This window comes from Pseudophryne corroboree, chromosome 4, assembly GCF_028390025.1.
Source record: "Pseudophryne corroboree isolate aPseCor3 chromosome 4, aPseCor3.hap2, whole genome shotgun sequence".
Classification (NCBI taxonomy): Eukaryota; Metazoa; Chordata; class Amphibia; order Anura; family Myobatrachidae; genus Pseudophryne; species Pseudophryne corroboree.
In genome coordinates this window covers 720,976,803-721,000,219 of record NC_086447.1, presented here as the reverse complement: position 1 = coordinate 721,000,219, position 23,417 = coordinate 720,976,803, and the positions used below count along the sequence as shown (strand labels likewise).

Genomic DNA, 23,417 nt, shown 5'->3' with positions numbered 1-23,417 from the left:
TTCAGTTCACAGTAGTGCACTCATATTACTCAGTCTATGCTTGGCACATATGTCAAACTATACATGCTACATACGCATACGGGCTTGTTCTCTCTCTGGGGTAAATTTACTAAAGCTTCTAAAAGGGAAAAGAGGTGATGTTGCCCATAGCAACCAATCAGATTCTCTCTATCATTTCCTAGGATGCAGTAAAGAATTGATAGAGATAATTTGATTGGTTGCTTTGGGCAACATCACCTCTTTTCACTTTTAGAAGCTTTAGTAAATTTACCCCTCTGTCTTTTAATACCCAGTCTCTTTCTATTAATTTTTGGTTCCCAAAGCTCAACAGACTATGCTGGTGCTGTATAAAGAAATGTTAATAAATGATTAAGGAATATAATAATGTGGTACAAAGAGCAATGATATGCTGTAACACTTGCCAATCAGCTATGAGCTTTCAAAAGTCTATTGTAGTAATACTTGTTAAAGGTAATATTTGATTTGGTTTGTTGCTATGGATTTCACTACAACCTATATTTTGAGTTGCATCATATTATAAAAGGGTGCAGATCATTAAATGGGGCTTTTTGTGGCAGAAAAGTGACAAAACACTAAAAAAAACAAAAATGTGTCAACCTTATATTGTGTTGACCATTTCCCTGTTTACCTTTTACATGTAGACCTTTTGACCATGTTGACATAATGCCTGTCGATCTTTAGTGTAGATCTATGGACTGGATTCTATTATAAAATAATCAGATGTGAGTGAAAGAACAGTGCATTTGGTTTGCTTCTAAGAAATTAAAAATAAAGTTCCTTTTTGAAGTTTTAAGTTGGAACAAGTTTAAAACCAAAAAACACTGTGAGATGCTTTAGGTACTAAATCTAAGGGGTCTTTGTATTAATAGTTGTAGCAGTGTTAAGATTATTAACAGTCTTTTTCATTTTAAACAAAATCTACTCTTCTATGTACTAAAGATAATTTACAGGGACACCAGTAGCGATAATTACTGTCCCTCTCAGTGAAATCATGAGGCAGAGGCTGTGGGGGAGGGACTGTGTAAGATCCCTCTCCTGCGAGAATGCTTAAGCATATCTAAGGATGGTGTAAACTGACGGGGCCAAGCTATGAAGAGCCAAACTTTTCGGAGTTTTGTACATAAGTGTCAGACTGTAGTCCCCATTGATAATAAAGGGGACTGCCGTCTACAGCATTAATAAGTCTTCTGCAGGGGTGTAGTATGGCTGACCGCCGGTCAGCATACCGACGCCGGGATCCCGGCGGGGAGGGGCGAGTGCAGCAAGCCCCTTGCTGGCTCGCTGCACTCGCCACGCTGCGGTCGCCACGGGTTCTATTCCCACTCTATGGGTATCGTGGACACCCACGAGTGGAAATAGTCCCTGTTGGTAGGCATGCCGACCATCGGGATAGTGAGGGGTCGGGATGCTGGAGGAGGTCATGTGACTGTCGGTCTCCCGACCGCCGGTCACATGAATACCACCCTTCTGCAGAAGGTTTCTGTTATAGGCTGTTAGCATGTAGCCATAATTCATATTATGCTTCAAAAACTGCAGTTTCTTCATAAAGTTATGTAAATAATATATACAGCACATACTAGTTTGTAAAGTGTATTCCTGTATTAGAGTTTACTGGTGTGGTGGCAATCAGCTGTGTACCCTCAATGTGAGGCACTCTACAGCTGAACTAGTTCTATACAGCCTCACACGCAATATACATCACAGTTTAGGTTCTTTCAAGTTTTTGAAGGTACGGTAATTCATTAATGACAGACAGAACTCATAATACCAAAAAAGGGGTTGAGGATGGATAATTATCAGTTGATACATTTATAATCTACTTGGAGTAAATAGGATACCTCTCATCTGTATTCAGGTGTGGACACTTCATATTTATACGTTTCAATGTGATCCGTTTCATACTGTTTTCTTCTTACTTTCCAGCTTAGTCTTATCTAAATGTTGTAAATCAACAAAAACCCATTTAACATAAATAACGTAATACAGAATAAGGTAAGGAACGCGAGGGTTAGGGTTAGGCTGCGGGGAGGGGGGGTTAGGTTTAGGCTGTGGGAAGGGGGAGGTAGGTTTAGGCACCACTGATGGAGGCGGGGGTGGGGGGGTGGGGGTTGGGTTAGGCTATGGGAAGGGAGGGTTAGGGTTGGGGGTAAGGTGGGAGGGTAAACATATTTACATGACCCCTGTGGGGATTCTCTGCTTCGGAATGCAGGTCTCGGTCATATGGCCACTGGCATCCCATCTACCGGGATATCATATGTATCCCCGTAATACAGCACAGGTTATTAGAATTGTAACATAGGTTGGTATGAATAGGAGCAGAGCAATGGGTCACTTTGAAGGTATGCATACAGTACTTACTAGAAGGTGGAGACATCTGTTTCCATTGTGTCAGAAGAAAGCAAGCTCTGGCTGCATTTATTAGCTGACTTGCTGTGACCTCTTGTATCTCCCCAATTGGTGCTAATTGATTTAGATGGAGTTACAAAACATTAGTAGTGCAGAGCAAAATCCTTTTTGGGCCCACTGTGCACCTCCAGTTGTACAACTGCACCTAGCATTTACCAGACGGGATGTGGTATAAGGTAGCTTTAGCCTACAGAAGCTTTTTCATATAATATCGATGGTCAAAAACATCGCCCAGTGTGTAGGCCCCTTAACCATCCCTCTAGTGCCTAACCCTAACCACCTCTCCTGCAGCCAAACTCTAACCCTCCCTCTAGTGTGTAATCCTAACCACCCCTCCTGTAGCCAAACTCTAACCCTCCCTCTAGTGTCTAACCCTAACCACCGCTCCTGCAGCCAAACTCTAACCCTCCCTCTAGTGTCTAACTCTAACCACCTCTACTGCAGCCTAACTCTAACCCTCCCTCTAGTGTCTAACTCTAACCACCTCTACTGCAGCCTAACTCTAACCCTCCCTCTAGTGTCTAACCCTAACCACCTCTCCTGCAGCCAAACTCTAACCCTCCCTCTAGTGTGTAACCCTAACCACCTCTCCTGTAGCCAAACTCTAACCCTCCCTCTAGTGTCTAACTCTAACCACCTCTACTGCAGCTTAACTCTAACCCTCCCTCTAGTGTCTAACCCTAACCACCGCTCCTGCAGCCAAACTCTAACCCTCCCTCTAGTGTCTAACTCTAACCACCTCTACTGCAGCCTAACTCTAACCCTCCCTCTAGTGTCTAACCCTAACCACCTCTCCTGCAGCCAAACTCTAACCCTCCCTCTAGTGTGTAACCCTAACCACCTCTCCTGCAGCCAAACTCTAACCCTCCCTCTAGTGTCTAACCCTAACCACCGCTCCTGCAGCCAAACTCTAACCCTCCCTCTAGTGTCTAACTCTAACCACCTCTACTGCAGCCTAACTCTAACCATCCCTCTAGTGTAGGGGTGGGCAACATGCGGCCCGCGGGCCGGATGCGGCCCGCGGACCGATCCTGCCTGGCCCGCTGTGCCCCATCAGAGTGCAATGACACGCTGCCCGACAGGCAGAGCCGCTTGTCATTGCGCTACCCTGCTCCCAGACACGGCGCCGCTGAGGAAATCCCGGTCACGTCACAGGGTCAGCTGACCGGGATTTCCTCTGTTATGCGCTGGGCGGCACGGGGGAACAGGCAGTAAGCAGGAGCGGCGGCCAAGCGCCAAGGTACAGCGGCGGCAGCAGCAAGGCATAGATTGAAAAAATTGTATAGGTCAGGCCCGTGGTCGCCCCTCACTTCCCCCAGCTGAGAGCTCAGCCTCGGGTCAGTGTGTGGAGGGGGTGTTGGATGCCGGCTGCTGTGTGTATAGGGGGGTGTCGGATACCGGCTGCTGTGTGTGGAGTGGGGGAGGGGGTGTCGGATGCTGGCTGTTGTATGTGGAGTGAGAGAGGGGGCTGTCAAATGCAGTGGGTGGGGGGTCTCTCTGGCTGCAGCTATACTGAAAGGGGGTATCTCTTTGGCCACTGTTATGTACTGGAGGGATGATGGATTGGGGTGCTGGATGCTGCCTGTTGTGTGCTGTGGGGGAGAGGAAGGGGGGTGCATTGTGATTGTGACTCCAGCCACTGCTCTGTACTGGAGGGGGAGGTAATGTTGGCCACTGCTGTGAGTTTGGAAGACGGGGGTTGTGTAGGATGGCTGCTGTGTGTGATGGTGGGGTGTGCTTACCGCTAAGGTTGGGGATCAAGGGTAAGGGGGGGTATGACAAGGGGGGCCCCCAGAGATATCAATGTATCGGGCCCCAATATTTCTGTTGCCAGCCCTGGCGGCGGTCAATGACTGAGGAGAAGAGCGCACTGGGGAGAAGGAGGAGGGAGGGGGAGCCGCAGCAGCACTGTGTAATTGGTGGAGACGCTGCTGCTGTCCCTCTGCTTCACCATAGGCTGCCCTCCGCCGCTGTAAATGCTGGGAAGCGTATCCCAGCATTCGCAGCGGTGGAGAACAGCCTATGGTGAAGCAGTGGGACAGCAGCAGCAGCGCCTCCACCAATTACACAGGCTCCCTCCTCCCCTTCCCTCCTTGCCCGGGAGCTCTGCAGAAGCTGCACCGAGGAGCCTGAGCCAGCGGAGAGAGTAAGTATAATTCTTTCTTTCTTTCTTTCTTTCTTTCTTTCCTGTCTGCCGTAATGTGTAAAAACGGGGGCGCTGTCTGCTGTAATGTGTAAAAAGGGCACGCTGTCTGCCGTAATGTGTAAAAAAGGGCACGCTGTCTGCCGTAATGTGTAAAAAGGGGACGCTGTCTGCCGTAATGTGTAAAAAGGGGACGCTGTCTGCCGTAATGTGTACAAAGGGGACGCTGTCTGCCGTAATGTGTAAAAAGGGGGACGCTGTATGCCGTAATGTGTAAAAAGAGGGACGCTGTCTGCTGTAATGTGTAAAAAGGGGATTTTTTTGTGTATTTTGTGTGTGGCCCTCGAATATTCGCTGGAAGTGTTAAACGGCCCCCCAGCTGAAATAATTGCCCACCCCTGCTCTAGTGTCTAACTCTAACCACCTCTACTGCAGCCTAACTCTAACCCTCCCTCTAGTGTCTAACCCTAAACACCTCTCCTGCAGCCAAACTCTAACCCTCCCTCTAGTGTCTAACCCTAACCTCCTCTCCTGCAGCCAAACTCTAACCCACCCTCTAGTGTCTAACCCTAACCACCTCTCCTGTAGCCTACTTCTAACCCTCCCTCTAGTGTCTAACTCTAACCCTCCCAACGGCGTCTAACGCTAACCATCGGCATCTTCAGACTGTCGACATTTCACATGATGGCATTACAGATGTTGACATTGTGAGCCTATTGACAGTTTAAGGATTTCTTCCTAGTGCATGTCCACAGTTTGGACCTTGTTGATGATCTGATTTTAGCATTGTGGTGTCGACATGAAAGTCGTCAAGGATATTGTCGTGCGTTCGACTGGATACAGTATAAAATACCACAGTCTTGTCCTCCAATCTAATCTTATCCTCATTCCTCCTTTTCTGCAGCATGTTTTCTTATTTTCCTAGGAGTAATAGTAGAGCAATGTAACTATGCTGTGATATTTCAAGCTTCCTTACCAAAATAATAGTAAAATCAAACGAGATTTAAACTGAAGCTAGAAACCTAATTACCGGTTCAGGTGAATAAACAGATGTCTCAGCCAAGAAGTAAAATGACCTGAATTCTAGCAAATACTTGGCTTCAGGCTTCAGCAGCAGCCTGATGATACATGACACATCTAGAATACACTGCAGGCATTACATTATCCATGTTCAGCGGTTAGAGTCTGCCACTTACACAGATAGATCTCATAGGGGCATATTCATTATCCTTAATTTTTCATGCTTTCTACACTCCCCATACTATAGTGATGGCGGCGCATATATACGCAGCGGCTGCAGTATTCCTGTATTTTCGCTATACATGTCCAATGTTGTTATAACAATAAAATTATTATTATTATGGGGATGTTGAAACGGGAACATTAATCAAACTCTGAAAATACTTAATTTCTCGTTCATCCACTAGGGAACACTGGAAGGCTTAAGACCGTATAGATGGAGGTAATTGGGAGCCGGGCACTTTAAGTTAAACCCCCAAATCTCTTCACAAGCTATTGTTTACACGGCAGCTTGTGCAGGGGGAGGAGGGAGAGGCAGCGTGACTTTTGCAGTCGGTCCCCGTTCTCTCTAGCAGGCAGCGGCAGCACATCTACAGTATATTGACTCTGAGAACTAGGTGGTGCACAGGTCTCTGGAAAAATGGTGCGGCGGTTGTGATTTTACCTACTGTGCATGCGAAAGATGATGGGAAAATGGCCCCTGCACCATTTTACCGATTATTTGTGCAGCGCTGCTGCTGCTGACATGGGACTCTGGAGAGGTAAGTATTGAAAAACTGGGTGTGCACCACTGTATACCACCGCTTTCATAACACTCCAATCCTACGGAAGCTTAACAATAGATGAACAATAGGTCATGTATCACTAGACCTTAAGATATGCACAAACATTTATTCCACTAGGTAAAAATAGCAACAACAACATCATTAGATGCCTTCTGCGGACAGGAAAGACTATAGATATCTGCCAGTATAAACACCAAGGGGAACTGGGGTTAATAAGGCATGCTGTTATGCAGTGGTGTTTGTCTAATGAACGTTGTACTTCCAGTTATGCCATAAGCTGCAGTGTTAGTATTAGCAGATTCATTTGAATCGTTACAATATGTGATTTGCATATTTATCCAATTAATGGAAAGTAAAATAATTCAGTATACCTGTAAGCTATTTTGTGATCTATCATTTCCATCATTTAATTATGCTCATTACCATTTACAGTAGCAGCCCCGACCGCCACCAGCTGAGCCTTTGTGTTGACATATACAGGCAATGTCAGGATAGCTATCATGGTCAAACAAAAATAAAATGAAATGGCTATATCTTGAAAGATAATTCACACGCTAGACATGTATTATGATTAAGCAGACATTTAGGAATGTGTACACCTAAGGGTACATGCTGTAATTATTCCTAGGTTTGTGTAACATTTGTACACAAGTGGGTGCCCAATAGCTGGATACAGGGATCTGTATTTTGTAACAACTGCTTGGCTCTTAAAAAGTTTCTCCTTGCTCCCAGGGGACACAGTTGCCCTCATCTAGGCACTGACCATGCAAAACCTCCTCCACTGCAATTATTGTCTGCTCATTGGTTGCTGATATATAGCGGAAAAAGTTCTTCCAGTGTCCCAGATCAGTAACTTGCGAAGTGTATAATAATATATATTCAGTCATCATTATTAGTTAGGTTACTGGAGTAAGCAAGAATACAGACATATTCCCGGCGGACGGGATGCCGGCTGTCAATCTCCCGACAGCAGCATTCCGCCTGCCAGTATGCCAGCAGCGGTGCGAGAGCAAAGAGCCCCCTTGCAGGGCTCACCACGCTGCGGGCTCAGTGGCTCACTGTGCTTGCCACAGGTTTTATTCTCACTTTTAGGGGGTCGTGAACACCCACAAGTAGGAATAGCCCTGGTGCTCCGGGATTCTGGCTGACTGCAAATTAACTGCATCCCGATGCAGCACTGTTTAACAGTTGGAGAACGTCATTGCAGCTTCCATCCATTCAAGGCTGCATTTGTTGAATTACATAAGTGCATGTTTATTATTCAGTTATCGATTTCTTCTCATCTGTGATGTTGGTGAGGTTTTCATTAGAACTTTCACAAAGTCTGTGTGTCCTTGTCAGCTGGTAATGGAATTCCCCTTTATCGAGTAGCAAGACCACATGCGTTAAGGACGCCGCATATTCATGTTTTCTCTGACGTCCTAAGTGGATGCTGGGACTCCGTAAGGACCATGGGGATTAGCGGCTCCGCTGGAGACTGGGCACAACTAAAGAAAGCTTTAGGACTACCTGGTGTGCACTGGCTCCTCCCACTAAGACCCTCCTCCAGACCTCAGTTAGATTCTTGTGCCCGGCTGAGCTGGATGCACACTAGGGGCTCTCCTGAGCTCCTAGAAAGAAAGTATATTTTAGGTTTTTTATTTTACAGTGAGATCTGCTGGCAACAGACTCACTGCAGCGAGGGACTAAGGGGAGAAGAAGCGAACCTACCTAACTGGTGGTAGCTTGGGCTTCTTAGGCTACTGGACACCATTAGCTCCCGAGGGATCGACCGCATGGAACCGGCCATTGGTGTTCGGTCCCGGAGCCGCGCCGCCGGCCCCCTTACAGAGCCAGAAGCAAGAAGTGTTCCGGAAAATCGGCGGCAGAAGACTTCAGTCTTCACCAAGGTAGCGCACAGCACTGCAGCTGTGCGCCATTGCTCCTCATGCACACCTCACACTCCGGTCACTGATGGGTGCAGGGCGCTGGGGGGGGGGGGGGGGCGCCCTGAGCAGCAATATAATCACCTTGCCTGGCAAAATCATCACAATATATAGCCCCAGAGGCTATATATGTGATAAATACCCCTGCCAGAATCCATAAAAAAGCGGGAGAAAAGTCAGCGAAAAAGGGGCGGAGCTATCTCTCTCAGCACACTGGCGCCATTTTCTCTTCACAGTGCAGCTGGAAGACAGCTCCCCAGGCTCTCCCCTGTAGTTTTCAGGCTCAAAGGGTTAAAAAGAGAGGGGGGGCACTAAATTTAGGCGCAATATTGTTTATACAAGCAGCTATTGGGGGAAAAATCACTCAGTTATAGTGTTAATCCCTGCATTATATAGCGCTCTGGTGTGTGCTGGCATACTCTCTCTCTGTCTCCCCAAAGGACTTTGTGGGGTCCTGTCCTCAGTCAGAGCATTCCCTGTGTGTGTGCTGTGTGTCGGTACGGCTGTGTCGGCATGTGGGATGAGGAAGGCTACGTGGAGGTGGAGCAGAGGCCGATAAATGGGATGTCGCCCCCTGTGGGGCCGACACCAGAGTGGATGGATAGGTGGAAGGTATTAACCGACAATGTCAACTCCTTACATAGAAGGCTGGATGATGTAAAACAGCTGTGGGACAGCCGGCTTCTCAGCCCGCGCCTGCCCAGGCGTCTCAAAGGCCATCAGGGGCTCAAAAAAGCGCCCGTTACCTCAGATGGCAGACACAGATGTCGACACGGAGTCTGACTCCAGTGTCGACGAGGTTGAGACATATACACAATCCACTAGGAACATCCGTTACATGATCTCGGCAATGAAAAATGTGTTACGCATTGCTGACATGAACCCAAGTACCACATAAAAGGGGTTTTATTTTTGGGGAGAAAAAGCAGCCAGTATTTTGTTCCCCCATCAGATGAATGAATGAAGTGTGTATAGTAGCGTGGGTTCCCCCGATAAGAAACTGGTAATTTCTAAAAAAGTTACTGATGGCGTACCCTTTCCCGCCAGAGGATAGGTCACGTTGGGAGATATCCCTTAGGGTGGATAAGGCGCTCACACGTTTGTCAAAAAAGGTGGCACTGCCGTCTTAGGATACGGCCACCTTGAAGGAGCCTGCTGATAAAAAGCAGGAGGCTATCCTGAAGTCTGTATATACACACTCAGGTTATATACTGAGACCTGCAATTGCCTCAGCATAAATAGTGCTGCTGCAGCGTGGTCTGATACCCAGTCAGATAATATTAATACTCTAAGACAGGGATAATAGTTTGCTAACATAGAGCATATTAAAGACGTTGTCTTAGATATAAAGGTTCCACAGGGATATTTGCCGGCTGGCATCCAGAATTAATGCAATGTCCATTCTGCCAGGAGGGTATTAGAAACCCGGCAGTGGACAGGTGATGCTGCCTATAAAAGGCACATGGAGATTCTGCCTTATAAGGGTGAGGAATTGTTTGGGGATGGTCTCTGGGACCTCGTATCCACAGCAACAGCTGGGAAGAAAAATTTTTACCTCAGGTTTCCTCACAGCCTAAGAAAGCACTGTATTTTCAGGTACAGTCCTTTCGGCTTCAGAAAAGCAAGCGGGTCAAAGGCGCTTCCTTTCTGCACAGAGACAAGGGAAGAAGGAAAAAGCTGCACCAGCAGCCAGTTCCCAGGATCAAAAATCTTCCCCCGCTTCCTCTGAGTCCACCGCATGACGTTGGGGCTCCACAGGTGGAGACAGGTGCGGTAGGGGCGCGTCTCGGGAACTTCAGGGACCAGTGGGCTTGCCCACAGGTGGATCCCTAGGTTCTGCAAATAGTATCACAGGGATACAGGCTGGAGTTCGAGGCGACTCCCCCTCGCCGTTACCTCACATCAGCCTTGCCTGCTGCCCTCGGAGAAAGGTAGTACTGGCGGCAATTCACAAGCTGTACTTCCAGCAGGTGAAATCAAGGTACCCCCCTTCAACAAGGCCGGGGTTACTATTCCAAAATGTTGTGGTACCGAAACCAGACGGTTCGGTGAGACCCATTCTAAAATTGAAAGCCTTGAACACTGATATACGAAGGTTCAAGTTCAAAATGGAATCGCTCAGGGCGATTATTGCAAGCCTGGAGAATTTCATGGTATCATTGGACATCAAGGATGCTTACCTGCATGTCCCTATTTACCCTCTTCACCAGGAGTACCTCAAAATTGTGGTACAGGATTGTCATTACCAATTCCAGACGTTGCCGTTGGTCTGTCCCCGGCACCGAGGTATTTACCAAGGTAATGGCCGAAATAATTATCCCGTACTTGGACGATCTCCTTATAAAGGCGAGGTCCAGGGAGCAGTTGTTCGGCGGAGTAGCACTATCTCGGGAAGTGCTACAACAGCACGGCTGGATTCTGAATATTCCAAAGTCGCAGCTGGTTCCTACGACGCGTCTACTGTTCCTGGGTATGGTTCTGGACACAGAACAGGAAAAAAAGGGTTTCTCCCGGAGGAGAAGTCCAAGGAGTTGTCGTCTCTAGACAGAGACCTCCTAATACGTATACAGGTGTCGGTGCATCAATGCACGCGAGCCCTGGGAAGGATGGTAGCTTCTTACGAAGAAATTCCATTCGCCAGGTCCCATGCAAAGATTTTCCAGTGGGATCTGTTGGACAAGTGGTCCGGGTCGCATCTTCAGATGCATCGGCGGATAGCCCTGTCTCCAAGGGCCAGGGTGTCGCTGTTGTGGTGGCTGCACATCTTCTAGGGGGCCGCAGATTCGGCATACAGGACTGGGTCCTGGTGACCACGGATGCCAGCCTTCGAGGCTGGGGGGCAGTCACACAGGGAAGAAACTTCCAAGGCTATGGAAAAGTCAGGAGACTTCCCTACACATAAATATTCTGGAACTAAGGGCCATTTACAATGCCCTAAGTCAGGCTTAGACCCTGCTTCAACACCGGCCGGTGCTGATCCAGTCAGACAACATTACGGCGGTCGCTCATGTAAACCGACAGGGCGGCACAAGAAGCAGGATGGCGATGGCAGAAGCCACAAGGATTCTCCGATGGGCGGAAAATCATGTGTTAGCACTGTCAGCAGTGTTCATTCCCGGAGTGGACAACTGAGAAGCAGACTTTCTCAGAAGACACGACCTCCACCCGGGAGAGTGGGGACTTCATCCAGAAGTTTTCCAAATGATTGTACACCGTTGGGAAAGGCCACAGGTGGACATGATGGCGTCCCGCCTCAACAAAAAGCTACAAAGATATTGCGCCAGGTCAAGGGACCCTCAGGCGATAGCTGTGGACGCTCTGGTAACACCGTGGGTGTACCAGTCGGTGTATGTGTTCCCTTCTCTGCCTCTCTTACCCAGGGTAATGAGAATATTAAGAAGGAGAGGAGTAAGAACTATACTCATTGTTCCGGGTTGGCCAAGAAGAGCTTGGTAACCAGAACTCCAAGAAATGATCTCAGAGGACCCATGGCCTCTGCCGCTCAGACAGGACCTGCTGCAGCAGGGGGCCTGTCTGTTCCAAGACGTACCGCGGCTGCGTTTGACGGCATGGTGGTTGAACGCCGGATCCTGAAGGAAAAGGGCATTCCGGAGGAAGTTATCCCTACGCTATTTAAAGCTAGGAAAGAAGTGAACGCAAACCATTATCACCGCATATGGTGGAAATATGCTGCGTGCTGTGCGGCCAGGAAGGCCCCAAAGGAGAAATTTCAGCTAGGTCGATTTCTGCACTTCCTACAGTCAGAGGTGACTATGGGCCTAAACTTGGGTTCCATGAAGGTCCAGATTTCGGCTCTATCGATTTTCTTCCAAAATAGAACTGGCTTCACTGCCTGAAGTTCGGACTTTTGTTAAGGGAGTGCTGCATAGTCAGCCCCCGTTTGTGCCTCAAGTGGCACCGTGGGATCTCAACGTGGTGTTGGATTTCCTGAAGTCGCATTGGGTTGAGCCACTTAAATCCGTGGAGCTACAATACCTCACGTGGAAAGTGGTCATGCTGTGGGCCGTGGCGTCGGCCAGGCGTGTATCAGAATTGGCGGCTTTGTCATACAAAAGCCCTTATCTGTATTTTATATGGATAAGGCGGAATTGAGGACTCGTTCCCAATTCCTTCCTAAGGTGGTATCAGTTTTTCATGTGAACCAACCTATTGTGGTGCCTGCGGCTACTTGGGACTTGGAGGATTCCAAGTTACTGGACGTAGTCAGGGCCCTGAAAAGTATATGTTTCCAGGACGGCTGGAGTCAGGAAAACTGACTCGCTATTTATCCTGTATGCACCCAACAAGCTGGGTGCTCCTGCTTCTAAGCAGACTATTGCTTGCTGGATCTGTAGCACGATTCAACTTACACATGCTGCGGCTGGACTGCCACACCCTAAATCTGTAAAAGCCCATTCCACGAGGAAAGTGGGCTCTTCTTGGGCGGCTGCCCGAGGGGTCTCGGCTTTACAACTTTGCCGAGCTGTTACTTTGTCGGGATCAAACATTTTTGCAACAGTCTACAAGTTTGATACCCTGGCTGAGGAGGACCTAGAGTTTGCTCATTCGGTGCTGCAGAGTCATCCGCACTCTCCCGCCCGTTTGGGAGCTTTGGTATAATCCCCATGGTCCTTACGGAGCCCCAGCATCCACTTAGGACGTCAGAGAAAATAAGATTTTACTCACCGGTAAACCTATTTCTCGTAGTCCGTAGTGGATGCTGGGCGCCCATCCCAAGTGCGGATTGTCTGCAATACTTGTTTATAGTTATTGCCTAACTAAAGGGTTATTGTTGAGCCATCTGTTGAGAGGCTCAGTTATATTTCATACTGTTAACTGGGTATAGTATCACGAGTTATACGGTGTGTGATTGGTGTGGCTGGTATGAGTCTTACCCGGGATTCAAAATCCTTCCTATTTGTGTCAGCTCTTCTGGGCACAGTATCCTAACTGAGGTCTGGAGGAGGGTCTTAGTGGGAGGAGCCAGTGCACACCAGGTAGTCCTAAAGCTTTCTTTAGTTGTGCCCAGTCTCCTGCGGAGCCGCTAATCCCCATGGTCCTTACGGAGTCCCAGCATCCACTACGGACTACGGGAAATAGATTTACCGGTGAGTAAAATCTTATTTTTTTTCTCGCATTATGTATGTTCATAGGCAGATCAGATCTTCATAATTAACCCATTGGCTCACCAGGGCATAACGGACTCCTGTATAACGGCTGGAACCAATAACAAGTTTCCACGTATTAGATTGCTACTGCACAGTATTTAGGTGGTTATTCCTACCGCAATTTCCACTCTGGTAGTGTCCTGTCCTGCGCGTGTGAACACCCCCAATGCAATTAGATTGCATTGGCTGCGAACGCCTCTGCCTGATTGACAGGCAGAGGCGGGCGGGGCAGCAACGGACCGTTGCGTGGGCAAACGGGGATGGGTCAGTGGCGTTTTTGGGGCGGCTGTGTGACAACACACGCAGCCAGTCCGATGGGAAAAATGGCGGAGGACCGCCTGCATACGCAGCCTAGCTGCAGCTCCAGGGGGTCATCCACAGTTGTGCAGCCACTGGGCAGACCCCAGTATGTGATAGAAAGTATTGCAGAGTCTGCTTCTTAGCAGAATCTGCAATCCTTACTGAATAACCCCCTTAATGTAGAATGCTATGCAGTGTAATACTTGCTCCTAATCTGCAGGGGTTCCCATTGAGGAGGGATATCTCCCAAGTCTAGTAAGAGAGCCTCTCTGGACCATGTTCTAGCGTTAGAACATGTTACCTTCAGCAGAAAATTCTGAGTCTTTCAGCAAGTAAAATATATTAAGTATTGTACATAGTATATAAATGAGATAATATATCATTTTTTTTTATCCTCACATTAGTACAGATATCCTTTTTTTTATGGAGTCCGCCTTCTGTATACATGTTACCTGCTGATACCGTATACCTCTTCTCTTGTTTGTTTTTTCTTTATTCTTCTTAGCTTTTGGAGTTTGTTAAGGTGGGTACACACTGATAGATATATCTGCCAATCAATTGATCGGCAGATATATCTATGGACGGATCTGGCAGTGTGTTGAGCATACACAGTGCCCGATCCGTCGGGGACTCACGTCATGAACTAGGCACGCCCAGTTCAGCTGTCAATCACCGCCGGCTGCCGCAGCATGTGTACAGCGATGCGCCAGTATAATGGTAGATATATTAGCCGTCGGCTGTGCTGCGGGGCCGACGCGCTATGTCTGTGAACGACGGAGTTCACAGACATATCGCCCGTACACACTGGCCGACGGACCTGCGATATATCGGCTGTTCAAGAGAACGGACGATATATCGGCCAGTGTGTACCCACCTTTAGGCATACCTCTTTATTCCTGAATTTCACGCTTAATTTGCTTAGTACCTTAGAAAATGGTTACGTGTCCCGAATAGTCAAGGAACATCTCCAGGGGAATCAGTTAAAGCTTAGATAACCATAATTATTACAATAAACCTGCCAGCATGCAGATTATCCCAGTACAGCCATAGTAAGCATGTGATAGTTTTACGGCATGTACCACTTCATCCGGGGATGCTTTTCTTTAGGGATCCTCTGGGAGCCATTCATTTTATGTGACATAAAAGTAGATCCAACTTACATACACACATTCACTGGAGCTCTCTCTCAGAATGGGCTTCTCCTCCTGTAGTGATAATATCTCAGGAGCTCCTGGGACTCAAACTGCAAGTCTTAAAAGTACAAGATGGTTTTCAGTGGTGCATTAGGCTGCTGTACAATTTACCCTTCACCCCCTGCACAGGCTAATTTCTAGGTGCGTCAGGAACTGTGGAATACAGTCAGTGACATCTCAAAAAGAGCTCAACCCATATGTCATTACAGAAAAACCAGGTGTCATTGTCCTTTCATCAAGAGTACAAAGGTTAACCTCTAGGATACAATTTCTGCTTTTGCCTCACAATTTCTGGCCTCTCGTTCTAGAGATGTGACTTTATCTCTTGGTAGCTATGTGGGATTATAGCTACACATCAATGATGTAATTAAAGTGAGGAAACTGGCGCTTTTAGGGGGCTATAGTAATTGCAGTTCTTGCACTGTGATATTTAGTGGATGTAGGGGTAATTACAGTTGTTACATTGCCACATTTAAGGGGTTAGAGGTAATCGGTTAATACAGTGTCATATTTAGGGATGTTGGGGTAATTACAATTATACTGGTACATTTAGGGATGTAGGGATAATTACAATTATTACACAGGCACATTTAGGGGGTTAGAATTAATTACAGTGATTACAGTAGCTCATATAAGGGGTTTAGGGGTAATAAATATTATTACACAGACACTTAAGACAGGCTCCTTTAAACTGTATGCAGGGTAATTACAATACATTGTAGTTTGCAGACCATATTAGGGCAAGATCTATACTATGCATATATTATAGGTACGTAATTCAATTGATAATTTGAAATTGCCCTTTCAAAATCATGCCTTGCAGTACCTACCTTTCTGTATTTAATGTTAGTGGCTGTCCTGGAGGTATTATTAGTACAGCAGAGTTTTGTGATGTGGGGCCTGCAGAGTTTAGCCATGTGATAGAAGAATGCTTTGACCTTCAATTATATGCTGCCTAGAGAGGGGTGACAGAGCTATAGAGCCATACTCATTAGTCGCTGTTGTACCTTGCACTATTTGAAAGAGGAGGCATTTTATAAGTTTGAAGAGCCTTATTAGTAGCACACAGTGACCTCTGTAACTCTGAAAGGTTACAAACGACACAATTCCTTTGATTAGGATTTTCATTTGTTCTGATGTTAATACTGAGCAAAAAAATGTGTTTTGGCCTGTAGGGGGGTATTGAAGCTCAATGTGTCTGCTGAAGATGAAGTCTCCCCTAGGCCCACAATAAAGCAGACACTTGCCAATTTTCATAGATAATTATGTTTCCACCAAATATTAGTCCCTTGATAATGTTGACTTTTAATCAGGGGGACATGGTTTCAGTGTTAAGTATTGACTTGTCTTTATCGCTCATACATTTTCCTATTAATTACAATTGCCCTGACAGCTACAATTAAAACGTACCATAAATGGATAAATATTTAGATTGCTGTGAACTGTGATTTGTTAACAAGTTACAGCTGAAGTGTTGGGAATCCACAGAATGGGAGTAACCAGGGAAGCACTTCTCAGTCTGCTGTGTAATCACACAGCAAACGCACATGTGGGCTGCTATTAGGAATACGTTGTTAGATCTACACAGTACTAGTTACACAGGGCTACAGGTAGGGTTGCCACCTCTCCCTGATTTCCTGGATTCTCCAGGATTTGGTGGCAACCCTCCAGGAGGCTTTTCACTTCACCCGGATTCCTGGATTCTCCAGGAATAAGGGGACCCTGGGAGCACCAGCAGTGCTCCTTGGCAGCCAAGGAACTACAGTGACTGTCTCGTGAGATGATGACATCAAATCTCGCGAGACTGTGTTCATCCCAGACTGAGCCGAAGCTGCCGTGATGCTGCCATCGGCAGCTCTTCCTCAGCATTTCCCCGGGCTGCGGTGGTGAAGTAACGCTGGCCCGGCTCATGTGAGAAGAGCAACGAGAGATGACAGGCATAATATAATGAGAATACATGAAACAAATAGAGGCTCAAGTTATATATAGATATATTTATATTTTTTAATCACTAACAGACACCTTTTAGTAGAGCATTTGTTTAACCTGTTGAAGCTTGATATTGATTAGCTACAAGTGAAATACTAAAGCTTGTTAGAAGTATTTGCTACCAGTTATCCCAAATTATGGCCCCTCAAGGTAAATTTGTTTCATTTAGATAGGTGGAGGTGACCATAACTTCCTATCATGTATTATCGCGGTCAGTGCACGTTAGCTGTGAACAGTGGCAACTAAAAATTAAGTTTGTGCTTTTCATTCCATGGATAAAAGCCCATATGTATTATACAAGAGAATTCACCTTGTCATGCATTGATGAAATAAATAAGATATTGAGTAATTGTGTGCTACTTAAGTCAAGGCTGCCAACGCATTTTTCTTCAGCCAGGGTCTGACAGACTTGGGACCTGCCCACAGATGACCTCAATTTAACTACACTTCGATCTCCTAACACATCCTAAGCCTTCAGTAAACAGGCCTTGGGGTTCTACTTTATAATGTATGTCTATATGTGTCTTCATGAAAACAGCAAAGGGAGAGACGGGAATAAAGTGTACATTTATTTAACAGAAAATATTTTATATAAATGTATACATTTCTAATGTGCAAAAGTTCTCTAATGAATGTAAAGTTCTTCTCACAAAACAAACTGCTGACATGTTTTAACTGTTTTCACCTATATTATGTGTTATTGTTTGATTATTTTAGTGAGGAATCCATACACAAGCCATAAATATCTGTGTGGAGCCCTGCAGTCCAGCATTGTACTCTTAGAATGGGTGGAACAGATGCAGAAATTCATGCTGATCAAGGTAGGTGTCACTTCTTATGATTTTTTTAAATGAACAAAGACAGTTGAACCTTATGGTTTACAGGTTGCATTACAAATTTCTTTCTAGAGCAGAACAGTCCGTGAGTCAATATCCTAATAGATTTCAGTACGATGCAGATCAGGTAAAATAGATTGCCAATTAAATTATGCCTGGTTTTTATGTACGAGTTCCTCTGCCAAGGTATGAGTATTTAACTTGACAAGAGTCTGATGGTACAGGGCAATACTTTAACCTGGTAAAGTAATAGCATGTAATTTAGTGGTATATTTTTCCACAGAAGAACAGTGAGACTGATTATTTATTTAGATCTATGTGGAAAAGGATAAAACCTTACTTAACACTGCTAAAGCACTTGTGTTCTAACAAGTGTAGTAAAAAAATATAAATGATTAGTCTGTTTCCCAGAAGGCACTGCTAGCCCTAGTGGAGTACGCACATTCAGGGCCATATTCAAGCAGATATTTCCAAAGCAAGATTGTTGTAATGAGATGAAGCTTTCTCCAGAAGGACATCCCTTTTCTTATTTTTGTCAAGTTTTTATTATGACCACAGACAAAAGAGAAAAATTGAGAAATATGGACTCTAAAAGGTGATAATTCACAATGAGAGAGTACTTTAGCTCCCTCTGAGATTCAGAAGAGGTCAGGTATTGTCCCACACTTTCAATGGGATCTAAATTGGCCCTCCATATTGCATTTAACAGTACACTCAAAGCAATACATTAATAAGCTTCACCCAAAAGTAAAAGACAGTGACTATATTCTCATACTGTCATGATTAATATAAACTAAAAGTCATATGTAGATAGCTATATATATATATATATATATATATATACACAGAGTATTTAGGACATTGTCAATTTAAGATAAATATTCATAAATCTTTTCACAAATGACTGTAATTGAGACAACTATATGATTTAATCTAAAAAGTATTCATACCCTTTGTCATTGCAAGTTTAAATTAGCACAGATGTAATACCTTACCTCCGAATTTGTCGCGCAGTGGGGTTACTGACCCAACCTGCGTGACTAATGAGTGGGTCATACATTCCCAATTCTTTTGTACATAAAGCTACCCTTCACTCTGTGAGGTCCAACAGCATGGTAGAGCATATGCCTCCTCCCCAAAAAAAATAATAATAATAATGAAAGAGTTAACAGCAAGACAACAATATTATTAAATAGAACTGATCACAAAACAGACACTGATTCAAGGAATAAACATTGCTATTGAGTTCATTGTATATCCATTGATCTGAAGTGAAAGGGTTTTAATCTAGGCTGATTAATCTTGCTGCCCAATGATGGGGCTTACCAGAGAAGCTCCTGTAAGGTCAGCTATGAAATTGAATCAGGTGCAGATGTATATACCTTAGTCCCATGGAAAATCTAGGAAAAGAGAAACTGCAGGCAGAGCAGCTGCCATGGATCGCTTTCCTGTATAATCTGAGATCCTGTAATGTTACTTGCCGTTATACGCAGCACAAACCGATAACGTGTAGAAGTTTGCTGCCTGTTATGCTTTGGGTCAATGTCAGACCAAGCCTGGTGAGTACAGACAGCCACCCCAGTACTCGCCCTCAGGGATGGACTCTGGCTGAAATTCGGCCCCGGTATTCTTACTCTGTCCGTACATGAGAAAAGGGGACGTGGCCACGCAGTACGCTGGCCCAGTTTAAGCATGCTGGCCCAGCAGAGTGCTGGGAGGAGAAGCTGATTGGCCTGGCATTCTGATGGCTGGACCATCCCATCAGGCCATCAGCCCCAGTGGCATCAGTCCGGCTGTACTCACCCTCTGTTAAAAAAACAAAAAACATCATCCCATACCGAAGTTCCCCTTACACTCCATCTGTACCCCCCTGGTGGCTAGACTAATTTTCATTGCCAAATGTCCTATTGCCGTTATGCTCTACCAATCCCTTAAATTGGTTGCTATAATTTAGAGGGTATAACCTGTATGTAGAATACTTTACATAGCCAGAAACAAAATTACAACAAATTTGATCTCTTACTTGTCTCAACATATCTCCAAATTGAATCCCTTCTCGCTACCCAAGATTTGTTCTTCTTACTTTCACTCCGTAATTGTTCCCATTTTTCTTTACTCTCTCAGGCTGCGCCCACTCACTAGAATTCCCTCCTCTTTTCAACAAGAGTTTCCTCTATCTTCCAAACTTGCCAATGTACCCAATAACCTCCTGTTGAGGCAAACTTAACCAAATTTCCAAATTATTTCCTCAGCCTCATTAGGTCATTCTACCAATTTCCAACCCCTCTATATAATTCACTCAATTTAAAATTCTTCTTTTATACTTAAACAACCTACCAGCATCCAAACCAACATTTCTGTGTGAATGGTCGGACCAATATACAAATGATCACATTCTGGCTTGTATATCAAACTCCTATTTTACTACAGACTCTAAGCTTGTCTGTTTTTTAATGCCTAGTCTTGGTTTATACACTGTGTCCCAATTATAAAGTGGTGATGAGTATTCTGGCGTTTTGTATATAATAATAAATGGTAACAATGATAAAAACCTGATCCACCTCCAGCAATTCTGTGAGGAGGAATGGGTATATATTGCTTCATATAGCAAGTTGTGGTTTCGGTTCTCAGTGGGAAGCATTGCTGATTTGTCACAGCCCAACTTGGATAGTGTATGGCCAGCAGAGCGAGAAAGACGCTCAACATGTGTTTTTGCGTTACTGGAATTGTTTTTTTGTTTTTTTTAATTCTTTATTTATGTGTGGTTAAACAGAGTAGGCAGACATTACATAGGCATGCAGGGCAGATGGTCGTATGACCAAATGTCCATCAGAAACCACAATTTTTGCAGATAACATCTAAAACAAACAGAAAAATGAACGATGGGAAATAGTTATAGGGTTCAGGGAGGGGGGGGGGAAGGGAGGAGGGAGGGGGGGCATAGGGAGGGGAACCGGATAGTATCCTACTCACAGTGTCTGTCCTGGAGTGAAATAGAAGAAGGAGAATGGGAAGAAACAAGGCTAAGAGACAGGAAGAGGTGACAGTGAAGAAAAGGAGAAGAGGTAGGGAATAGAGAGAAGGTAGGACAGGAAGGAAGAGAAGTAAGTCAGAGCGACAAGCGGTGCCCATGGGACTGCGATATGGTCTAGGGGGGGGGGGGGGCGGAGGTCCGCGTTCGGCGAAGAGCCAGGGGGCCCAGACCCGCTCAAAGATATGGCCTCGATCATGGAGATAGTACGTGATCTTCTCCATGGATGCAATATGCCATATTTTGGCTTTGAGAGACAGGAGGGAGGGCGCAGAGGGGTTCTTCCAATTGAGGGCTATCAGCAATTTAGCCGCTGCTAGAATGTGCGCAACTAGTTTTTGGAATAATTTGGAAAGTGTCGGGGGAGGGTAGCACATCAGAAAGATCCATGGATCCTTCTGGACAGGGGAATCCAGAAGCGAGTTAAGGAGGGAGTGGACCAAATTCCAGAATGGGGTGATGGATGGACAAGTCCACCATATGTGTAGCATCGTTCCTCTGGCTCCACAATTCCTCCAGCAGCTAGGAGAGGAGGACGGAAAAAGTTTGTTGAGCCTGTTAGGGGTGTAGTACCAGCGATAGTAGAGTTTGTAGGCCGTCTCCTTAAAAGCCGTAGCAATAGAGGATTTAGCTATCCCGAGTCTCATGTCCTCCCATTCCGCACCATCTGGGGGGGGGCCCCAGGTCGCGCTCCCAAGTAAGTTCGTGGAGTCGGGAGGAAGGGTGAGAAGTCTAGTAAAAGGGAATAAAGTTGGGAGATCAGGCCCTTGGAGAGGTGGGAGGAAATGGTGGATTTGTAAAAATTGGAAGGGGTTAAGCGAGTGTGAAGGGGTCCTCTGTTGAAGATCAGGTAGAGACAGCCATTGGCCTCGATCGCCAAAATTAATCGGGAATTTAAAGCCCAACGTCGTCCATAGACGAAATCTCGTAGTCAAGAGTCCGGGGGGGAACATCGGGTTCTGCCAGATAGGGGTCAAGGGCGAAGGGGTAGTGGAGAGGCCCATCTTCCGAGAGAGAGAGTCCCAAATTTTGAGGTTAAATGTGACCGTGGGGAGAAGTTTAGAGGTTGGGGGCCGGGAGGCAGGTGGGAGACCCCACAAGGGGGTCATATCGGAGAGACCAACAAGGGCTGCCTCAATATCTAGCCAGGCTGTAGATCCCGGCGGGGCATAAGAGGTGACAATATGGGACTGGTGGGAGGCCAGGTAATAAAGTTTAATATCAGTGAGCCCCCTACCGCTAGCGGAGGTAGGTCGCTTCAGGGTATTAGCGGCGATGCGGGGGGATCTATGGTTCCAGATGAAGCGCATGAAGGCACGATGAATAGTCCGGAGAAAGGAAGCCGAAACGGCCACAGGGAGGGTCTGGAAAAGATAGAGCCATTTAGGGATTATAGACATTTTAACCGCTATGATCCTACCCAGCCACGAGATGAACAGGTTGTTCCAGGAAGAGAGGTCAGCAAGTGATTTGGTGAGAAGAGGTGGAAAGTTTTCCCGGAAAAGGGAGTCATAACGTGTGGTTAAGTAGATTCCTAGGTATTTAATCTTGGTGGAGTGCCATTTAAAATTGAAATTGGCCCGAAGGGATTCAGCTTCTCGACGTGGGACATGAAGTAGCATAGCCTCAGACTTAGAGTAATTAATCTTGTAGCCAGATACGAGGCTGTAAGAGTGCAGGGCTGAAAATAGATTAGGGGTTGGGTCAGTGTGAGTAGAACATCATCAGCGAAGAGAGAGATTTTGGGATCAGTACGGCCTACTTGTATACCATGTATATTTGGGTGGGCTCTGATTTGAGAAGCGAGGGGTTCAATAATAAGGGCAAAAATTAGCGGTGAGAGAGGGCAACCCTGACGTGTTCCGTTTGCGATGCGGACCGGAGCGGACGGGATTCCATTGATTAAAACCGTGGCGGAAGGGGTGGAGTACAGCGCTAGGATACCAGTGAGGAAGCCACCAGACAAGCCGTAGGCCTCCAAGGCCCCTCTCAAGAAGCTTCAGGAGATCCGATCAAATGCCTTCTCAGCATCTAGGGAGAGGATAATGGCGGGGGAGCCCCTGGAGTTCGAAATATGTATAAGGTCAATAGCACGTTTGGTGTTATCCCTCGCCTGGCGGCCCGGGACGAACCCCACCTGGTCATAGTGGATAAGGGCAGGGATGTACGGGTTAAGGCGGTTGGCTAGTATTTTGGCAAAAATGTTCAAGTCCAGGTTCAGGAGGGATATTGGTCGGTAGCTGGCACGATTGAGGGGGTCCTTGCCCTCCTTGGGGATCACCACTATTCTCGCCTCCAGCATCTCAGGTGGGAAGGGGTCGCCATGGACAATCCTATTAAACAGGGAGTGGAGGTGGGGGGACAGGAGTTCGGAGAATTTTTTGTAGTAGAGAGCCGTGAACCCGTCCGGGCCCGGAGATTTACCAATTTTTTGCATGAGTATAGTCTGTGCAATTTCCTCCATCGAGATCTCACTGTTAAGATGGTCCATGGCGTCCTGGGGGAGCTGGTGTAGGTTGGCCGCTGAGAGAAAGTGAGAGACCAGGTCAGGGTGGGGTGGGGAGGGAGAGCCAAGCAGGGGGGGTGGGAGGTTATAGAGA

The 23,417-nt window shown here is 46.3% G+C and overlaps 1 protein-coding gene across 7 annotated transcripts in view; it reads left to right on the top strand.

Moving 5' to 3' along the window:
• Nucleotides 1-23,417, top strand: part of MAP4K3 (mitogen-activated protein kinase kinase kinase kinase 3) — a 691,402-nt gene that overhangs the window by 646,892 nt on the left and 21,093 nt on the right. For all 7 annotated transcript variants that reach the window (XM_063918040.1, XM_063918039.1, XM_063918038.1 and 4 more), the window contains one exon: nt 17,668-17,771. In XM_063918040.1, coding sequence (XP_063774110.1) covers nt 17,668-17,771 — 104 coding nt within the window. The remainder of the gene's footprint in view (nt 1-17,667; nt 17,772-23,417) is intronic.